This window comes from Oncorhynchus mykiss, chromosome 24, assembly GCF_013265735.2.
Source record: "Oncorhynchus mykiss isolate Arlee chromosome 24, USDA_OmykA_1.1, whole genome shotgun sequence".
NCBI lineage: Eukaryota > Metazoa > Chordata > Actinopteri > Salmoniformes > Salmonidae > Oncorhynchus > Oncorhynchus mykiss.
In genome coordinates, this window is record NC_048588.1 from 37,541,265 (window position 1) to 37,557,839 (window position 16,575).

Here is a 16,575-nt window from a genome sequence, read left to right on the forward strand (position 1 = left end):
ACCCAAACACCAAATTGAGACTCTGAATGCAGAATTCTGCAAAAATATCCTCCGTGTACAACATAAAACACCAAATAATGCATGCAGAGCAGAATTAGGCCGATACCCACTAATGATCAAAACCCAGAAAAGAGACATTCAATTCTACAACCACCTAAAAGGAAGCGATTCCCAAACCTTCCATAACAAAGCCATCACCTACAGAGAGATGAACCTGGAGAAGAGTCCCCTAAGCAAGCTGGTCCTGGGGCTCTGTTCATAAACACAAACACACCCCACAGAGCCCCAGGATAGCAGCACAATTAGACCCAATCAAATCATGAGAAATCAAAAAAGATAATAACTTGACACATTGGAAAGAATTAACCAAAAACAGAGCAAACTAGAATGCTGTTTGGCCCTAAACAGAGAGTACACAGTGGCAGAATACCTGACCACTGTAACTGACCCTAAATTAAGGAAAGCTTTGACTGTGTAAAGACTCAGTGAGCATAGCCTTGCTATTGAGAAAGGCCGCCGTAGGCAGACCTGGCTCTCAAGAGAAAACAGGCTATGTGCTCACTGCCCACAAAATGAGGTGGAAACTGAGCTGCACTTCCTAACCTCCTGCCAAATGTATGACCATATTAGAGACACCAATTTCCCTCAGATTACACAGATACACAAAGAATTAGAAAACAAATCCAATTGTGATAAACTCCCATATCTACTGTGTGAAATTCCACAGTGTGCCGTCACAGCAGCAAGATTTGTGACCTGTTGCCACGAGAAAAGGGCAACCAGTGAAGAACAAACACCATTGTAAATACAACCCATATTTATGTTTATTTATTTTCCCTTTTGTACTTTAACTATTTGCACATCATTACAACAATGATTCTTTTGGAACTTCTGTGAGTGTAATGTTTACTGTTAATTTTTTATTGTTTATTATCTATTTCAATTGCTTTGGCAAAGTAGACATACGTTTCCCATGCAAATGCATTTTTGTCTTAAAATTGAATTGAGAGAAGAGAGGAGATAGGAGAGAGAGATAGAAGGAGAGATAGGAGAGAGAGGGAGAAGAGTGAAGAGAGAGAGAGAGAGAGAAGAGTGAACAGAGAGAGAGATAAAAGGAGAGGGAAAGAGAGATAGAAGAGTGAAGAGAGAGAGATAGGAGAGATAGAAGGAGAGGGAAATAGGAGAGATAGAAGGAGAGGGAAAGAGAGATAGAAGAGTGAAGAGAGAGAGAGATAGAAGTAGAGGGAAAGAGAGATAGAAGAGTGAAGAGAGAGATAGAAGGAGAGGGAAAGAGAGATAGAAGAGTGAAGAGAGAGATAGAAGGAGAGGGAAAGAGAGATAGGAGAGTGAAGAGAGAGATAGGAGAGATAGAAGGAGAGGGAAAGAGAGATAGAAGAGTGAAGAGAGAGATAATAGATATATATATAGATAGATAAGGAACAATTAGTTAGTTGAAGGCTGACATATCAATGCAATCCTGGGCTGATATCTGGCCACTACACTGTATCACTACAGTACCATATCCTGACTCCTGCACGGCCCTTAACAACATCCCACCACCAAAGTATTCTAGTCCCGTCCATCTGCTGTCATGGCAACAGTAAAAATGCATTCAGAGGAAACCGGTTAGTATATCAGCAGGCATCAGAACAAAAACACTCAGCCAGAGCTAAGGATGATGTTAAAGAGTCTCTCTCATTCTCATTCTGTCTTGCTCTCTCTCTCTGTCTCTCTGTCTCTCTCTCTGTCTCTCTCTCGCTCTGTCTCTCTCTGTCTCTCTCTCTGTCTCTCTCTCTCTCCCTGTCTCTCTCTCTCCCTGTCTCTCTCTCCCTCTCTCTGTCTCTCTCTCTCTCTCCCTGTCTCTCTCTGTCTCTCTCTCTCTCTGTCTCTCTCTCTCTGTCTCTCTCTCTGTCTCTCTCTCTCTGTCTCTCTCTCTCTGTCTCTCTCTCTCTCTCTCTCTCTGTCTCTCTCTCTGTCTCTCTCTCTCTCTCTCTCTGTCTCTCTCTCTCTGTCTCTCTCTCTCTCTCTCTCTGTCTCTCTCTCTGTCTCTCTCTCTCTGTCTCTCTCTCTCTGTCTCTCTCTCTCTGTCTGTCTCTCTCTGTCTCTCTCTCTCTCCCTCTCTCTCTCTCCCTCTCTCTCTCTCCCTCTCTCTCTCTCTCCCTCTCTCTCTCTCCCGCTCTCTCCCTCTCTCTCTCTCCCGCTCTCTCCCTCTCCCTCTCTCTGTCTCTCTCGCTCTGTCTCTCCCCCTCTCTCTCTCTCTCTTTATATATCTCTCAGATCCAACATCACACAGAGAGGAACATGTAGCCCAGGTGTGTCAACCTCAATCCATGAAGTGTCTAGTGTCTGCTGGTTTTTCCTTTCAATTAAGACCTAGACAACCAGGTGAGGGGAGTTACTTACTAACTAGTGACCTTAATTCAACAATTAAGAACAAGAGTGGAGCGGAAGGAGGGGACATGGCAGCTCACCACAACCCTCTATTCCACTTCCTTTGAACTTCAGAACGGCATGTCAACAGCCAGTCTGGTCACACAGCAGGAATATAAATGAATTCTCTCTTCTAAAACCAACAAGTCTAGTGTTGTTGTGAGGTGTTTTGTCTTCTGTCATACATCTAGAAATTCCTCATCCAGTACGCTCTCACTAATACTACTCACACACAAATATTATTCACTAATACTACTCACACACTAATATTACTCACTAATACTACTCACACACAAATATTATTCACTAATACTACTCACACACACATAGTATTCACTAATACTACTCACACACAAATATTATTCACTAATACTACTCACACACACATAGTATTCACTAATACTACTCACACACAAATATTATTCACTAATACTACTCACACACAAATATTATTCACTAATACTACTCACACACTAATATTACTCACTAATACTACTCACACACAAATATTATTCACTAATACTACTCACACACACATAGTATTCACTAATACTACTCACACACAAATATTATTCACTAATACTACTCACACACACATAGTATTCACTAATACTACTCACACACAAATATTATTCACTAATACTACTCACACACAAATATTATTCACTAATACTACTCACACACTAATATTATTCACTACTACTACTGACACACAAATATTATTCACTAATACTACTCACACACAAATATTATTCACTAATATTATTCACTAATACTACTCACACACAAATATTATTCACTAATATTATTCACTAATACTACTCACACAAATATTATTCACTAATACTACTCACACACACATAGTATTCACTAATACTACTCACACACAAATATTATTCACTAATACTACTCACACACAAATATTATTCACTAATACTACTCACACACAAATATTATTCACTAATACTACTCACACACTAATATTATTCACTACTACTACTGACACACTAATATTATTCACTAATACTACTCACACACAAATATTATTCACTAATACTACTCACACACTAATATTATTCACTAATACTACTCACACACTAATATTATTCACTAATACTACTCACACACAAATATTATTCACTAATACTACTCACACACAAATATTATTCACTGATATTACTCACTAATACTACACACACTGATATTATTTACTAATATTAGACACCAATATTAAATACTAATATAACTGACTAATATTCCACAGTAATACTACTCACTAATACTACACACTAGTATGACACAAGGGCATACTGTAGCTGATGTTACCCCCATTATCATTCAGTAGACTACAGATTCATCACAAAAGCAGCCAGACAGAGACAGACATCTAGCCAGACAGAGAGACAGACATCCAGACAGAGAGGCAGACATCCAGACAGACAGAGACAGACATCTAGCCAGACAGAGAGGCAGACATCCAGACAGACAGAGGCAGACATCCAGACAGAGAGGCAGACATCCAGACAGAGAGGCAGACATCCAGACAGAGAGGCAGACATCCAGCCAGACAGAGACAGACATCCGGACAGAGGCAGACATCCAGACAGACATGTAGCCAGGGATATGGAGCCAGAGATAAGGAGCCAGGGATATGGAGCCAGGGATATGGAGCCAGGGATATGGAGCCAGGGATATGGAGCCAGGGATATGGAGCCAGGGATATGGAGCCAGGGATATGGAGCCAGGGATATGGAGCCAGGGATATGGAGCCAGGGATAAGGAGCCAGAGATAAGGAGCCATGGCATGTTTCTACTTCTTTCTTGAAAGAAGTAGAAACTGTTTCTTCTGTTGAAGCTGGCAGACACTTACATTTTGGGATGCATTATTTACAATATCTATCGATCTCTAGATAAAGGAGGCTGGGTTGGTTGGACCAAACTCTGCTCTGACACGCAGTCTGGGATTGGTTGGACCAAACTCTGCTCTGACACGGCAGTCTGGGATTGGTTGGACCAAACTCTGCTCTGACACGGCAGTCTGGGATTGGTTGGACCAAACTCTGCTCTGACACGGCAGTCTGGGGTTGGTTGGACCAAACTCTGCTCTGACACAGCAGTCTGGGATTGGTTGGACCAAACTCTGCTCTGACACGGCAATCTGGGGTTGGTTGGACCAAACTCTGCTCTGACACGGCAGTCTGGGATTGGTTGGACCAAACGCTGCTCTGACACGGCAGTCTGGGATTGGTTGGACCAAACGCTGCTCTGACACGGCAGTCTGGGGTTGGTTGGACCAAACGCTGCTCTGACACGGCAGTTTGGGATTGGTTGGACCAAACTCTGCTCTGACACGGCAGTCTGGGATTGGTTGGACCAAACTCTGCTCTGACACGCAGTCTGGGATTGGTTGGACCAAACTCTGCTCTGACACGGCAGTCTGGGATTGGTTGGACCAAACTCTGCTCTGACACGGCAGTCTGGGGTTGGTTGGACCAAACTCTGCTCTGACACGGCAGTCTGGCATGGTGCTATTGATATCTGAAGCCAGCTGAGCCTTGGAGAGACACAGCAAAATAAGAAGTGACTGTTCCACTCCCATTATATTTATTATATACATTATAAAACCTCAGCTGGCAAATGAAGCATGTTATCTTATACCCCAGGACGCTGTACCATCCTGTACCATCCTACAGACTGTGTTGTAACCCAGGGTCCTGTACCATCCTACAGACTGTGTTGTAACCCAGGGTCCTGTACCATCCTGTACAATCCTACAGACTGTGTTGTAACCCAGGGTCCTGTACCATCCTGTACAATCCTACAGACTGTGTTGTAACCCAGGGTCCTGTACCATCCTACAGACTGTGTTGTAACCCAGGGTCCTGTACCATCCTGTACAATCCTACAGACTGTGTTGTACCCCAGGACGCTGTACCATCCTGTACCATCCTACAGACTGTGTTGTAACCCAGGGTCCTGTACCATCCTGTACAATCCTACAGACTGTGTTGTACCCCAGGACGCTGTACCATCCTGTACCATCCTACAGACTGTGTTGTAACCCAGGGTCCTGTACCATCCTGTACCATCCTACAGACTGTGTTGTATTCCAGGGTCCTGTACCATCCTGTACAATCCTACAGACTGTGTTGTAACCCAGGGTCCTGTACCACCCTGTACAATCCTACAGACTGTATTGTATTCCAGGGTCCTGTACCATCCTGTACCATCCTACAGACTGTGTTGTAACCCAGGGTCCTGTACCATCCTGTACCATCCTACAGACTGTGTTGTAACCCAGGGTCCTGTACCATCCTGTACAATCCTACAGACTGTGTTGTAACCCAGGGTCCTGTACCATCCTGTACCATCCTACAGACTGTGTTGTATTCCAGGGTCCTGTACCATCCTACAGACTGTGTTGTAACCCAGGGTCCTGTACCATCCTACAGACTGTGTTGTAACCCAGGGTCCTGTACCATCCTGTACCATCCTACAGACTGTGTTGTATTCCAGGGTCCTGTACCATCCTACAGACTGTGTTGTAACCCAGGGTCCTGTACCATCCTACAGACTGTGTTGTAACCCAGGGTCCTGTATCATCCTGTACAATCCTACAGACTGTGTTGTAACCCAGGGTCCTGTACCATCCTGTACCATCCTACAGACTGTGTTGTATTCCAGGGTCCTGTACCATCCTACAGACTGTGTTGTATTCCAGGGTCCTGTACAATCCTACAGACTGTGTTGTAACCCAGGGTCCTGTACCATCCTGTACCATCCTACAGACTGTGTTGTATTCCAGGGTCCTGTACCATCCTACAGACTGTGTTGTATTCCAGGGTCCTGTACAATCCTACAGACTGTGTTGTAACCCAGGGTCCTGTACCATCCTGTACCATCCTACAGACTGTGTTGTATTCCAGGGTCCTGTACCATCCTGTACAATCCTACAGACTGTGTTGTAACCCAGGGTCCTGTACCATCCTGTACAATCCTACAGACTGTGTTGTATTCCAGGGTCCTGTACCATCCTGTACCATCCTACAGACTGTGTTGTAACCCAGGGTCCTGTACCATCCTGTACCATCCTACAGACTGTGTTGTAACCCAGGGTCCTGTACCATCCTGTACAATCCTACAGACTGTGGTGTAACCCAGGGTCCTGTACCATCCTGTACCATCCTACAGACTGTGTTGTATTCCAGGGTCCTGTACCATCCTACAGACTGTGTTGTAACCCAGGGTCCTGTACCATCCTACAGACTGTGTTGTAACCCAGGGTCCTGTACCATCCTGTACCATCCTACAGACTGTGTTGTATTCCAGGGTCCTGTACCATCCTACAGACTGTGTTGTAACCCAGGGTCCTGTACCATCCTGTACAATCCTACAGACTGTGTTGTAACCCAGGGTCCTGTACCATCCTACAGACTGTGTTGTAACCCAGGGTCCTGTACCATCCTGTACCATCCTACAGACTGTGTTGTATTCCAGGGTCCTGTACCATCCTACAGACTGTGTTGTATTCCAGGGTCCTGTACAATCCTACAGACTGTGTTGTAACCCAGGGTCCTGTACCATCCTGTACCATCCTACAGACTGTGTTGTATTCCAGGGTCCTGTACCATCCTACAGACTGTGTTGTATTCCAGGGTCCTGTACCATCCTGTACAATCCTACAGACTGTGTTGTATTCCAGGGTCCTGTACCATCCTACAGACTGTGTTGTAACCCAGGGTCCTGTACCATCCTGTACAATCCTACAGACTGTGTTGTATTCCAGGGTCCTGTACCATCCTACAGACTGTGTTGTAACCCAGGGTCCTGTACCATCCTACAGACTGTGTTGTAACCCAGGGTCCTGTACCATCCTGTACAATCCTACAGACTGTGTTGTATTCCAGGGTCCTGTACCATCCTACAGACTGTGTTGTAACCCAGGGTCCTGTACCATCCTGTACCATCCTACAGACTGTGTTGTATTCCAGGGTCCTGTACCATCCTACAGACTGTGTTGTAACCCAGGGTCCTGTACCATCCTGTACAATCCTACAGACTGTGTTGTATTCCAGGGTCCTGTACCATCCTACAGACTGTGTTGTAAACCAGGGTCCTGTACCATCCTACAGACTGTGTTGTATTCCAGGGTCCTGTACCATCCTACAGACTGTGTTGTAAACCAGGGTCCTGTACCATCCTACAGACTGTGTTGTATTCCAGGGTCCTGTACCATCCTACAGACTGTGTTGTAACCCAGGGTCCTGTACCATCCTGTACCATCCTACAGACTGTGTTGTAACCCAGGGTCCTGTACCATCCTGTACAATCCTACAGACTGTGGTGTAACCCAGGGTCCTGTACCATCCTGTACCATCCTACAGACTGTGTTGTATTCCAGGGTCCTGTACCATCCTACAGACTGTGTTGTAACCCAGGGTCCTGTACCATCCTACAGACTGTGTTGTAACCCAGGGTCCTGTACCATCCTGTACCATCCTACAGACTGTGTTGTATTCCAGGGTCCTGTACCATCCTACAGACTGTGTTGTAACCCAGGGTCCTGTACCATCCTGTACAATCCTACAGACTGTGTTGTAACCCAGGGTCCTGTACCATCCTACAGACTGTGTTGTAACCCAGGGTCCTGTACCATCCTGTACCATCCTACAGACTGTGTTGTATTCCAGGGTCCTGTACCATCCTACAGACTGTGTTGTATTCCAGGGTCCTGTACAATCCTACAGACTGTGTTGTAACCCAGGGTCCTGTACCATCCTGTACCATCCTACAGACTGTGTTGTATTCCAGGGTCCTGTACCATCCTACAGACTGTGTTGTATTCCAGGGTCCTGTACCATCCTGTACAATCCTACAGACTGTGTTGTATTCCAGGGTCCTGTACCATCCTACAGACTGTGTTGTAACCCAGGGTCCTGTACCATCCTGTACAATCCTACAGACTGTGTTGTATTCCAGGGTCCTGTACCATCCTACAGACTGTGTTGTAACCCAGGGTCCTGTACCATCCTACAGACTGTGTTGTAACCCAGGGTCCTGTACCATCCTGTACAATCCTACAGACTGTGTTGTATTCCAGGGTCCTGTACCATCCTACAGACTGTGTTGTAACCCAGGGTCCTGTACCATCCTGTACCATCCTACAGACTGTGTTGTATTCCAGGGTCCTGTACCATCCTACAGACTGTGTTGTAACCCAGGGTCCTGTACCATCCTGTACAATCCTACAGACTGTGTTGTATTCCAGGGTCCTGTACCATCCTACAGACTGTGTTGTAAACCAGGGTCCTGTACCATCCTACAGACTGTGTTGTATTCCAGGGTCCTGTACCATCCTACAGACTGTGTTGTAAACCAGGGTCCTGTACCATCCTACAGACTGTGTTGTATTCCAGGGTCCTGTACCATCCTACAGACTGTGTTGTAACCCAGGGTCCTGTACCATCCTGTACCATCCTACAGACTGTGTTGTAACCCAGGGTCCTGTACCATCCTGTACAATCCTACAGACTGTGTTGTATTCCAGGGTCCTGTACCATCCTGTACCATCCTACAGACTGTGTTGTAACCCAGGGTCCTGTACCATCCTGTACCATCCTACAGACTGTGTTGTAACCCAGGGTCCTGTACCATCCTGTACAATCCTACAGACTGTGTTGTAACCCAGGGTCCTGTACCATCCTGTACCATCCTACAGACTGTGTTGTATTCCAGGGTCCTGTACCATCCTACAGACTGTGTTGTAACCCAGGGTCCTGTACCATCCTACAGACTGTGTTGTAACCCAGGGTCCTGTACTATCCTGTACCATCCTACAGACTGTGTTGTATTCCAGGGTCCTGTACCATCCTACAGACTGTGTTGTAACCCAGGGTCCTGTACCATCCTGTACAATCCTACAGACTGTGTTGTAACCCAGGGTCCTGTACCATCCTACAGACTGTGTTGTAACCCAGGGTCCTGTACCATCCTACAGACTGTGTTGTATTCCAGGGTCCTGTACCATCCTACAGACTGTGTTGTATTCCAGGGTCCTGTACCATCCTACAGACTGTGTTGTAACCCAGGGTCCTGTACCATCCTGTACCATCCTACAGACTGTGTTGTATTCCAGGGTCCTGTACCATCCTACAGACTGTGTTGTATTCCAGGGTCCTGTACCATCCTGTACAATCCTACAGACTGTGTTGTATTCCAGGGTCCTGTACCATCCTACAGACTGTGTTGTAACCCAGGGTCCTGTACCATCCTGTACAATCCTACAGACTGTGTTGTATTCCAGGGTCCTGTACCATCCTACAGACTGTGTTGTAACCCAGGGTCCTGTACCATCCTACAGACTGTGTTGTAACCCAGGGTCCTGTACCATCCTGTACAATCCTACAGACTGTGTTGTATTCCAGGGTCCTGTACCATCCTACAGACTGTGTTGTAACCCAGGGTCCTGTACCATCCTGTACCATCCTACAGACTGTGTTGTATTCCAGGGTCCTGTACCATCCTACAGACTGTGTTGTAACCCAGGGTCCTGTACCATCCTGTACAATCCTACAGACTGTGTTGTAACCCAGGGTCCTGTACCATCCTACAGACTGTGTTGTAACCCAGGGTCCTGTACCATCCTGTACCATCCTACAGACTGTGTTGTATTCCAGGGTCCTGTACCATCCTACAGACTGTGTTGTATTCCAGGGTCCTGTACAATCCTACAGACTGTGTTGTAACCCAGGGTCCTGTACCATCCTGTACCATCCTACAGACTGTGTTGTATTCCAGGGTCCTGTACCATCCTACAGACTGTGTTGTAACCCAGGGTCCTGTACCATCCTGTACAATCCTACAGACTGTGTTGTATTCCAGGGTCCTGTACCATCATACAGACTGTGTTGTAACCCAGGGTCCTGTACCATCCTGTACCATCCTACAGACTGTGTTGTATTCCAGGGTCCTGTACCATCCTACAGACTGTGTTGTAACCCAGGGTCCTGTACCATCCTACAGACTGTGTTGTAACCCAGGGTCCTGTACCATCCTGTACAATCCTACAGACTGTGTTGTACCACAGGGTCCTGTACCATCCTGTACCATCCTACAGACTGTGTTGTATTCCAGGGTCCTGTACCATCCTACAGACTGTGTTGTAACCCAGGGTCCTGTACCATCCTGTACAATCCTACAGACTGTGTTGTATTCCAGGGTCCTGTACCATCCTGTACCATCCTACAGACTGTGTTGTAACCCAGGGTCCTGTACCATCCTGTACCATCCTACAGACTGTGTTGTAACCCAGGGTCCTGTACCATCCTGTACAATCCTACAGACTGTGTTGTAACCCAGGGTCCTGTACCATCCTGTACAATCCTACAGACTGTGTTGTATTCCAGGGTCCTGTACCATCCTACAGACTGTGTTGTAACCCAGGGTCCTGTACCATCCTGTACAATCCTACAGACTGTGTTGTAACCCAGGGTCCTGTACCATCCTACAGACTGTGTTGTAACCCAGGGTCCTGTACCATCCTACAGATTGTGTTGTATTCCAGGGTCCTGTACCATCCTACAGACTGTGTTGTATTCCAGGGTCCTGTACAATCCTACAGACTGTGTTGTAACCCAGGGTCCTGTACCATCCTGTACCATCCTACAGACTGTGTTGTATTCCAGGGTCCTGTACCATCCTGTACCATCCTACAGACTGTGTTGTATTCCAGGGTCCTGTACCATCCTGTACAATCCTACAGACTGTGTTGTATTCCAGGGTCCTGTACCATCCTACAGACTGTGTTGTAACCCAGGGTCCTGTACCATCCTGTACAATCCTACAGACTGTGTTGTATTCCAGGGTCCTGTACCATCCTACAGACTGTGTTGTAACCCAGGGTCCTGTACCATCCTACAGACTGTGTTGTAACCCAGGGTCCTGTACCATCCTGTACAATCCTACAGACTGTGTTGTAACCCAGGGTCCTGTACCATCCTACAGACTGTGTTGTAACCCAGGGTCCTGTACCATCCTGTACCATCCTACAGACTGTGTTGTATTCCAGGGTCCTGTACCATCCTACAGACTGTGTTGTATTCCAGGGTCCTGTACAATCCTACAGACTGTGTTGTAACCCAGGGTCCTGTACCATCCTGTACCATCCTACAGACTGTGTTGTATTCCAGGGTCCTGTACCATCCTACAGACTGTGTTGTAACCCAGGGTCCTGTACCATCCTGTACAATCCTACAGACTGTGTTGTATTCCAGGGTCCTGTACCATCCTACAGACTGTGTTGTAACCCAGGGTCCTGTACCATCCTGTACCATCCTACAGACTGTGTTGTATTCCAGGGTCCTGTACCATCCTACAGACTGTGTTGTAACCCAGGGTCCTGTACCATCCTACAGACTGTGTTGTAACCCAGGGTCCTGTACCATCCTGTACAATCCTACAGACTGTGTTGTACCACAGGGTCCTGTACCATCCTGTACCATCCTACAGACTGTGTTGTATTCCAGGGTCCTGTACCATCCTACAGACTGTGTTGTATTCCAGGGTCCTGTACCATCCTACAGACTGTGTTGTAACCCAGGGTCCTGTACCATCCTGTACAATCCTACAGACTGTGTTGTACCCCAGGGTCCTGTACCATCCTACAGACTGTGTTGTAACCCAGGGTCCTGTACCATCCTACAGACTGTGTTGTAACCCAGGGTCCTGTACCATCCTGTACCATCCTACAGACTGTGTTGTAACCCAGGGTCCTGTACAATCCTACAGACTGTGTTGTACCCCAGGGTCCTGTACCATCCTACAGACTGTGTTGTAACCCAGGGTCCTGTACCATCCTACAGACTGTGTTGTAACCCAGGGTCCTGTACCATCCTGTACCATCCTACAGACTGTGTTGTAACCCAGGGTCCTGTACCATCCTGTACCATCCTACAGACTGTGTTGTAACCCAGGGTCCTGTACCATCCTGTACCATCCTACAGACTGTGTTGTACCCCAGGGTCCTGTACCATCTTGTACCATCTGACAGACTGTGTTGTAACACAGGCCTCTAGAGTCAGGGTTAGAGTAAGTGCTCACCTGAATATAGCCTTAGTGCTGTCACAGCCACATTTGAAGCCCTCAGCTCTGAAATGAGAGATAAGGACAATTATCAGACACACTAACATCCAAGGTTAGCTCTATAGGGGAGGAGTTAGGTCAGAGATAGACCAGGGTTAGCTCTATAGGGGAGGAGTCAGGTCAGAGATAGACCAGGGTTAGCTCTATAGGGGAGGAGTCAGGTCAGCGATAGACCAGGGTTAGTTCTATAGGGGAGGAGTCAGTTCAGTTAGCTCTATAGGGGAGGAGTCAGGTCAGAGATAGACCAGGGTTAGCTCTATAGGGGAGGAGTCAGGTCAGAGATAGACCAGGGTTAGCTCTATAGGGGAGGAGTCAGGTCAGAGATAGACCAGGGTTAGCTCTATAGGGGAGGAGTCAGGTCAGAGATAGACCAGGGTTAGTTCTATAGGGGAGGAGTCAGGTCAGTTAGCTCTATAGGGGAGGAGTCAGGTCAGAGATAGACCAGGGTTAGCTCTATAGGGGAGGAGTCAGGTCAGAGATAGACCAGGGTTAGCTCTATAGGGGAGGAGAGTCAGGTCAGAGATAGACCAGGGTTAGTTCTATAGGGGAGGAGTCAGGTCAGAGATGGACCAGGGGGGATACCAGTGTATTGCCCGACTGCATACAATGTGTTCGGACGGTAAGATGGAAACGACTCAATATCGCCATCTGCCGGCCTTTGGCCTAGGATCAACACAGAACACTACAGTACTACAGGCTACCTGAAGCATATCCTGGAGCTGTTCATGCGAAGGTCGACCACCTGCAGACTCTCGTCTCTGGAGCAGCTGAGGAGCTGACGGTGGTCAGTAGAGATGTCCAGAGATGTTACCTTCCCCTGGAGAGGAACCTCCTGGGTACAGCTGGCAGCCCTGGGGAGGGGGGGCGGGGGAGGGGGGAAGGCAGTGAGTCACATCTCAACATGGTCTAGCAGAATGTGCCTTACTGTACTGTATGTAACATAGCAACGTGCCTAACTGTACTGTATGTAACATAGCAACGTGCCTAACTGTACTGTATGTAACATAGCAACGTGCCTAACTGAACTGTATGTAACATAGCAACGTGTCTTACTGTACTGTATGTAACATAGCAACGTGCCTAACTGTACTGTATGTAACATAGCAACGTGCCTAACTGTACTGTATGTAACATAGCAACGTGCCTAACTGTACTGTATGTAACATAGCAACGTGCCTAACTGTACTGTATGTAACATAGCAACGTGCCTAACTGTACTGTATGTAACATAGCAACGTGCCTAACTGTACTGTATGTAACATAGCAACGTGCCTAACTGAACTGTATGTAACATAGCAACGTGTCTTACTGTACTGTATGTAACATAGCAACGTGCCTAACTGAACTGTATGTAACATAGCAACGTGCCTAACTGAACTGTATGTAAAATAGCAACGTGCCTAACTGTACTGTATGTAACATAGCAACGTGTCTTAATGTACTGTATGTAACATAGCAACGTGCCTAACTGTACTGTATGTAACATAGCAACGTGCCTTACTGTACTGTATGTAACATAGCAACGTGCCTTACTGTACTGTATGTAACATAGCAACGTGCCTAACTGAACTGTATGTAACATAGCAACGTGCCTAACTGAACTGTATGTAACATAGCAACGTGCCTAACTGTACTGTATGTAACATAGCAACGTGCCTAACTGTACTGTATGTAACATAGCAACGTGCCTAACTGTACTGTATGTAACATAGCAACGTGCCTAACTGTACTGTATGTAACATAGCAACGTGCCTAACTGTACTGTATGTAACATAGCAACGTGCCTAACTGTACTGTATGTAACATAGCAACGTGCCTAACTGTACTGTATGTAACATAGCAACGTGTCTTACTGTACTGTATGTAACATAGCAACGTGCCTAACTGAACTGTATGTAACATAGCAACGTGTCTTACTGTACTGTATGTAACATAGCAACGTGCCTAACTGAACTGTATGTAACATAGCAACGTGCCTAACTGTACTGTATGTAACATAGCAACGTGCCTAACTGAACTGTATGTAACATAGCAACGTGCCTAACTGAACTGTATGTAACATAGCAACGTGCCTAACTGAACTGTATGTAAAATAGCAACGTGCCTAACTGTACTGTATGTAACATAGCAACGTGTCTTAATGTACTGTATGTAACATAGCAACGTGCCTAACTGAACTGTATGTAACATAGCAACGTGCCTAACTGAACTGTATGTAACATAGCAACGTGCCTAACTGTACTGTATGTAACATAGCAACGTGCCTAACTGTACTGTATGTAACATAGCAACGTGCCTAACTGTACTGTATGTAACATAGCAACGTGCCTTACTGTACTGTATGTAACATAGCAACGTGCCTAACTGTACTGTATGTAACATAGCAACGTGCCTTACTGTACTGTATGTAACATAGCAACGTGCCTAACTGAACTGTATGTAACATAGCAACGTGCCTAACTGAACTGTAGCAGGTAACTGTAATACAATAGTGAAAAGATTTATCAACATCATCGACCTGTAAACTACAGAGTTATGAAGTGTTTGAATTATTAAAGAGTAGCAGCTTCTACTGAGGGAGAAACAGAAAACCCCCTGAAGATCTGTTGTAGGGTTAGGGTGTAGGGTTAGGGTGTAGGGTTAGGGTGTAGGGTTAGGTTGTAGGGTTAGGGTGTAAGGTTAGCGTGTAGGGTGTAGGGTCAGGGTGTAAGGTTAGGGTTAGGGTGTAAGGTTAGGTTTAGGGTGTAAGGTTAGGGTGTAGGGTTAGGGTGTAAGGTTAGGGTATAAGGTTAGGGTGTAGGTTTAGGGTGAAAGGTTAGGGTATAAGGTTAGGGTGTAAGGTTAGGGTGTAAGGTTAGGGTGTAGGGTTAGGGTGTAGGGTTAGGGTGTAGGGTTAGGGTGTAAAGTTAGGGTGTAAGGTTAGGGTGTAGGGTTAGGGTGTAGGGTTAGGGTGTAGGGTTAGGGTGTAGGGTTAGGGTGTAGGGTTAGGGTGTAGGATTAGGGTGTAAGGTTAGGGTGCAAGGTTAGGGTGCAAGGTTAGGGTGTAGGGTTAGGGTGTAAGGTTAGGTTGTAGGGTTAGGGTGTAAGGTTAGCGTGCAGGGTGTAAGGTTAGGGTGTAGGGTTAGGGAGTAGGGTTAGGGTGTAAGGTTAGGGTGTTGGGTGTAGGGTTAGGGTGTAAGGTTAGGGTGTAAGGTTTGGGTGTTAAGTTAGGGTGTAGGGTTAGGGTGTAAGGTTAGGGTGTAAGGTTAGGGTGTAGGGTCAGGGTGTAAGGTTAGGGTTAGGGTGTAAGGTTAGGTTTAGGGTGTAAGGTTAGGGTGTAAGGTTAGGGTGTAGGGTTAGGGTGTAAGGTCAGGGTGTTAGGTTAGGGTGTAGGGTTAGGGTGTAAGGTCAGGGTGTAGGGTTAGGGAGTAAGGTTAGGGTGTAGGGTTAGGGTGTAAGGTTAGGGTGTAGGGTTAGGGTGTAAGGTTAGGGTGTAGGGTGTGGGGTTAGGGTGTGGGGTTAGGGTGTGGGGTTAGGGTGTAGTGTTAGGGTGTAGGGTTAGGGTGTAAGGTGTATTGTTAGGGTGTAGGGTTAGGGTGTAGTGTTAGGGTGAAAGGTTAGGGTGTTGGGTTAGGGTGTAGTGTTAGGGTGTAGTGTTAGGGTGTAGTGTTAGGGTGTAGGGTTAGGGTGTAGTGTTAGAGTGTAGGGTTAGGGTGTAGGGTTAGGGTGTAGGGTTAGGGTGTAGTGTTAGGGTGAAAGGTTAGGGTGTTGGGTTAGGGTGTAGTGTTAGGGTGTAGGGTTAGGGTGTAGGGTGTAGTGTTAGGGTGTAGTGTTAGGGTGTAGGGCTAGGGTGTAAGGTGTAGGGTTAGGGTGTAGTGTTAGAGTGTAGGGTTAGGGTGTAGTGTTAGTGTGTAGGGTTAGGGTGTAAGGTGTAATGTTAGGGTGTAGTGTTAGGGTGTAGTGTTAGGGTGTAGTGTTAGGGTGTAGGGTTAGGGTGTAGGGTGTAAGGTGTAGGGTTAGGGTGTA

General features: G+C 46.5%; 1 protein-coding gene across 2 annotated transcripts in view; it reads right to left on the reverse strand.

The window, feature by feature from the left end:
• The window catches only part of LOC110503257 (protein Atg16l2), a 62,166-nt gene that overhangs the window by 4,178 nt on the left and 41,413 nt on the right, over positions 1-16,575 (reverse strand). For both annotated transcript variants that reach the window (XM_036962084.1, XM_036962083.1), the window contains 2 exons: positions 13,272-13,421; positions 12,529-12,576 (listed from right to left, as the gene is read on the reverse strand). In XM_036962084.1, coding sequence (XP_036817979.1) covers positions 12,529-12,576; positions 13,272-13,421 — 198 coding nt within the window. The remainder of the gene's footprint in view (positions 1-12,528; positions 12,577-13,271; positions 13,422-16,575) is intronic.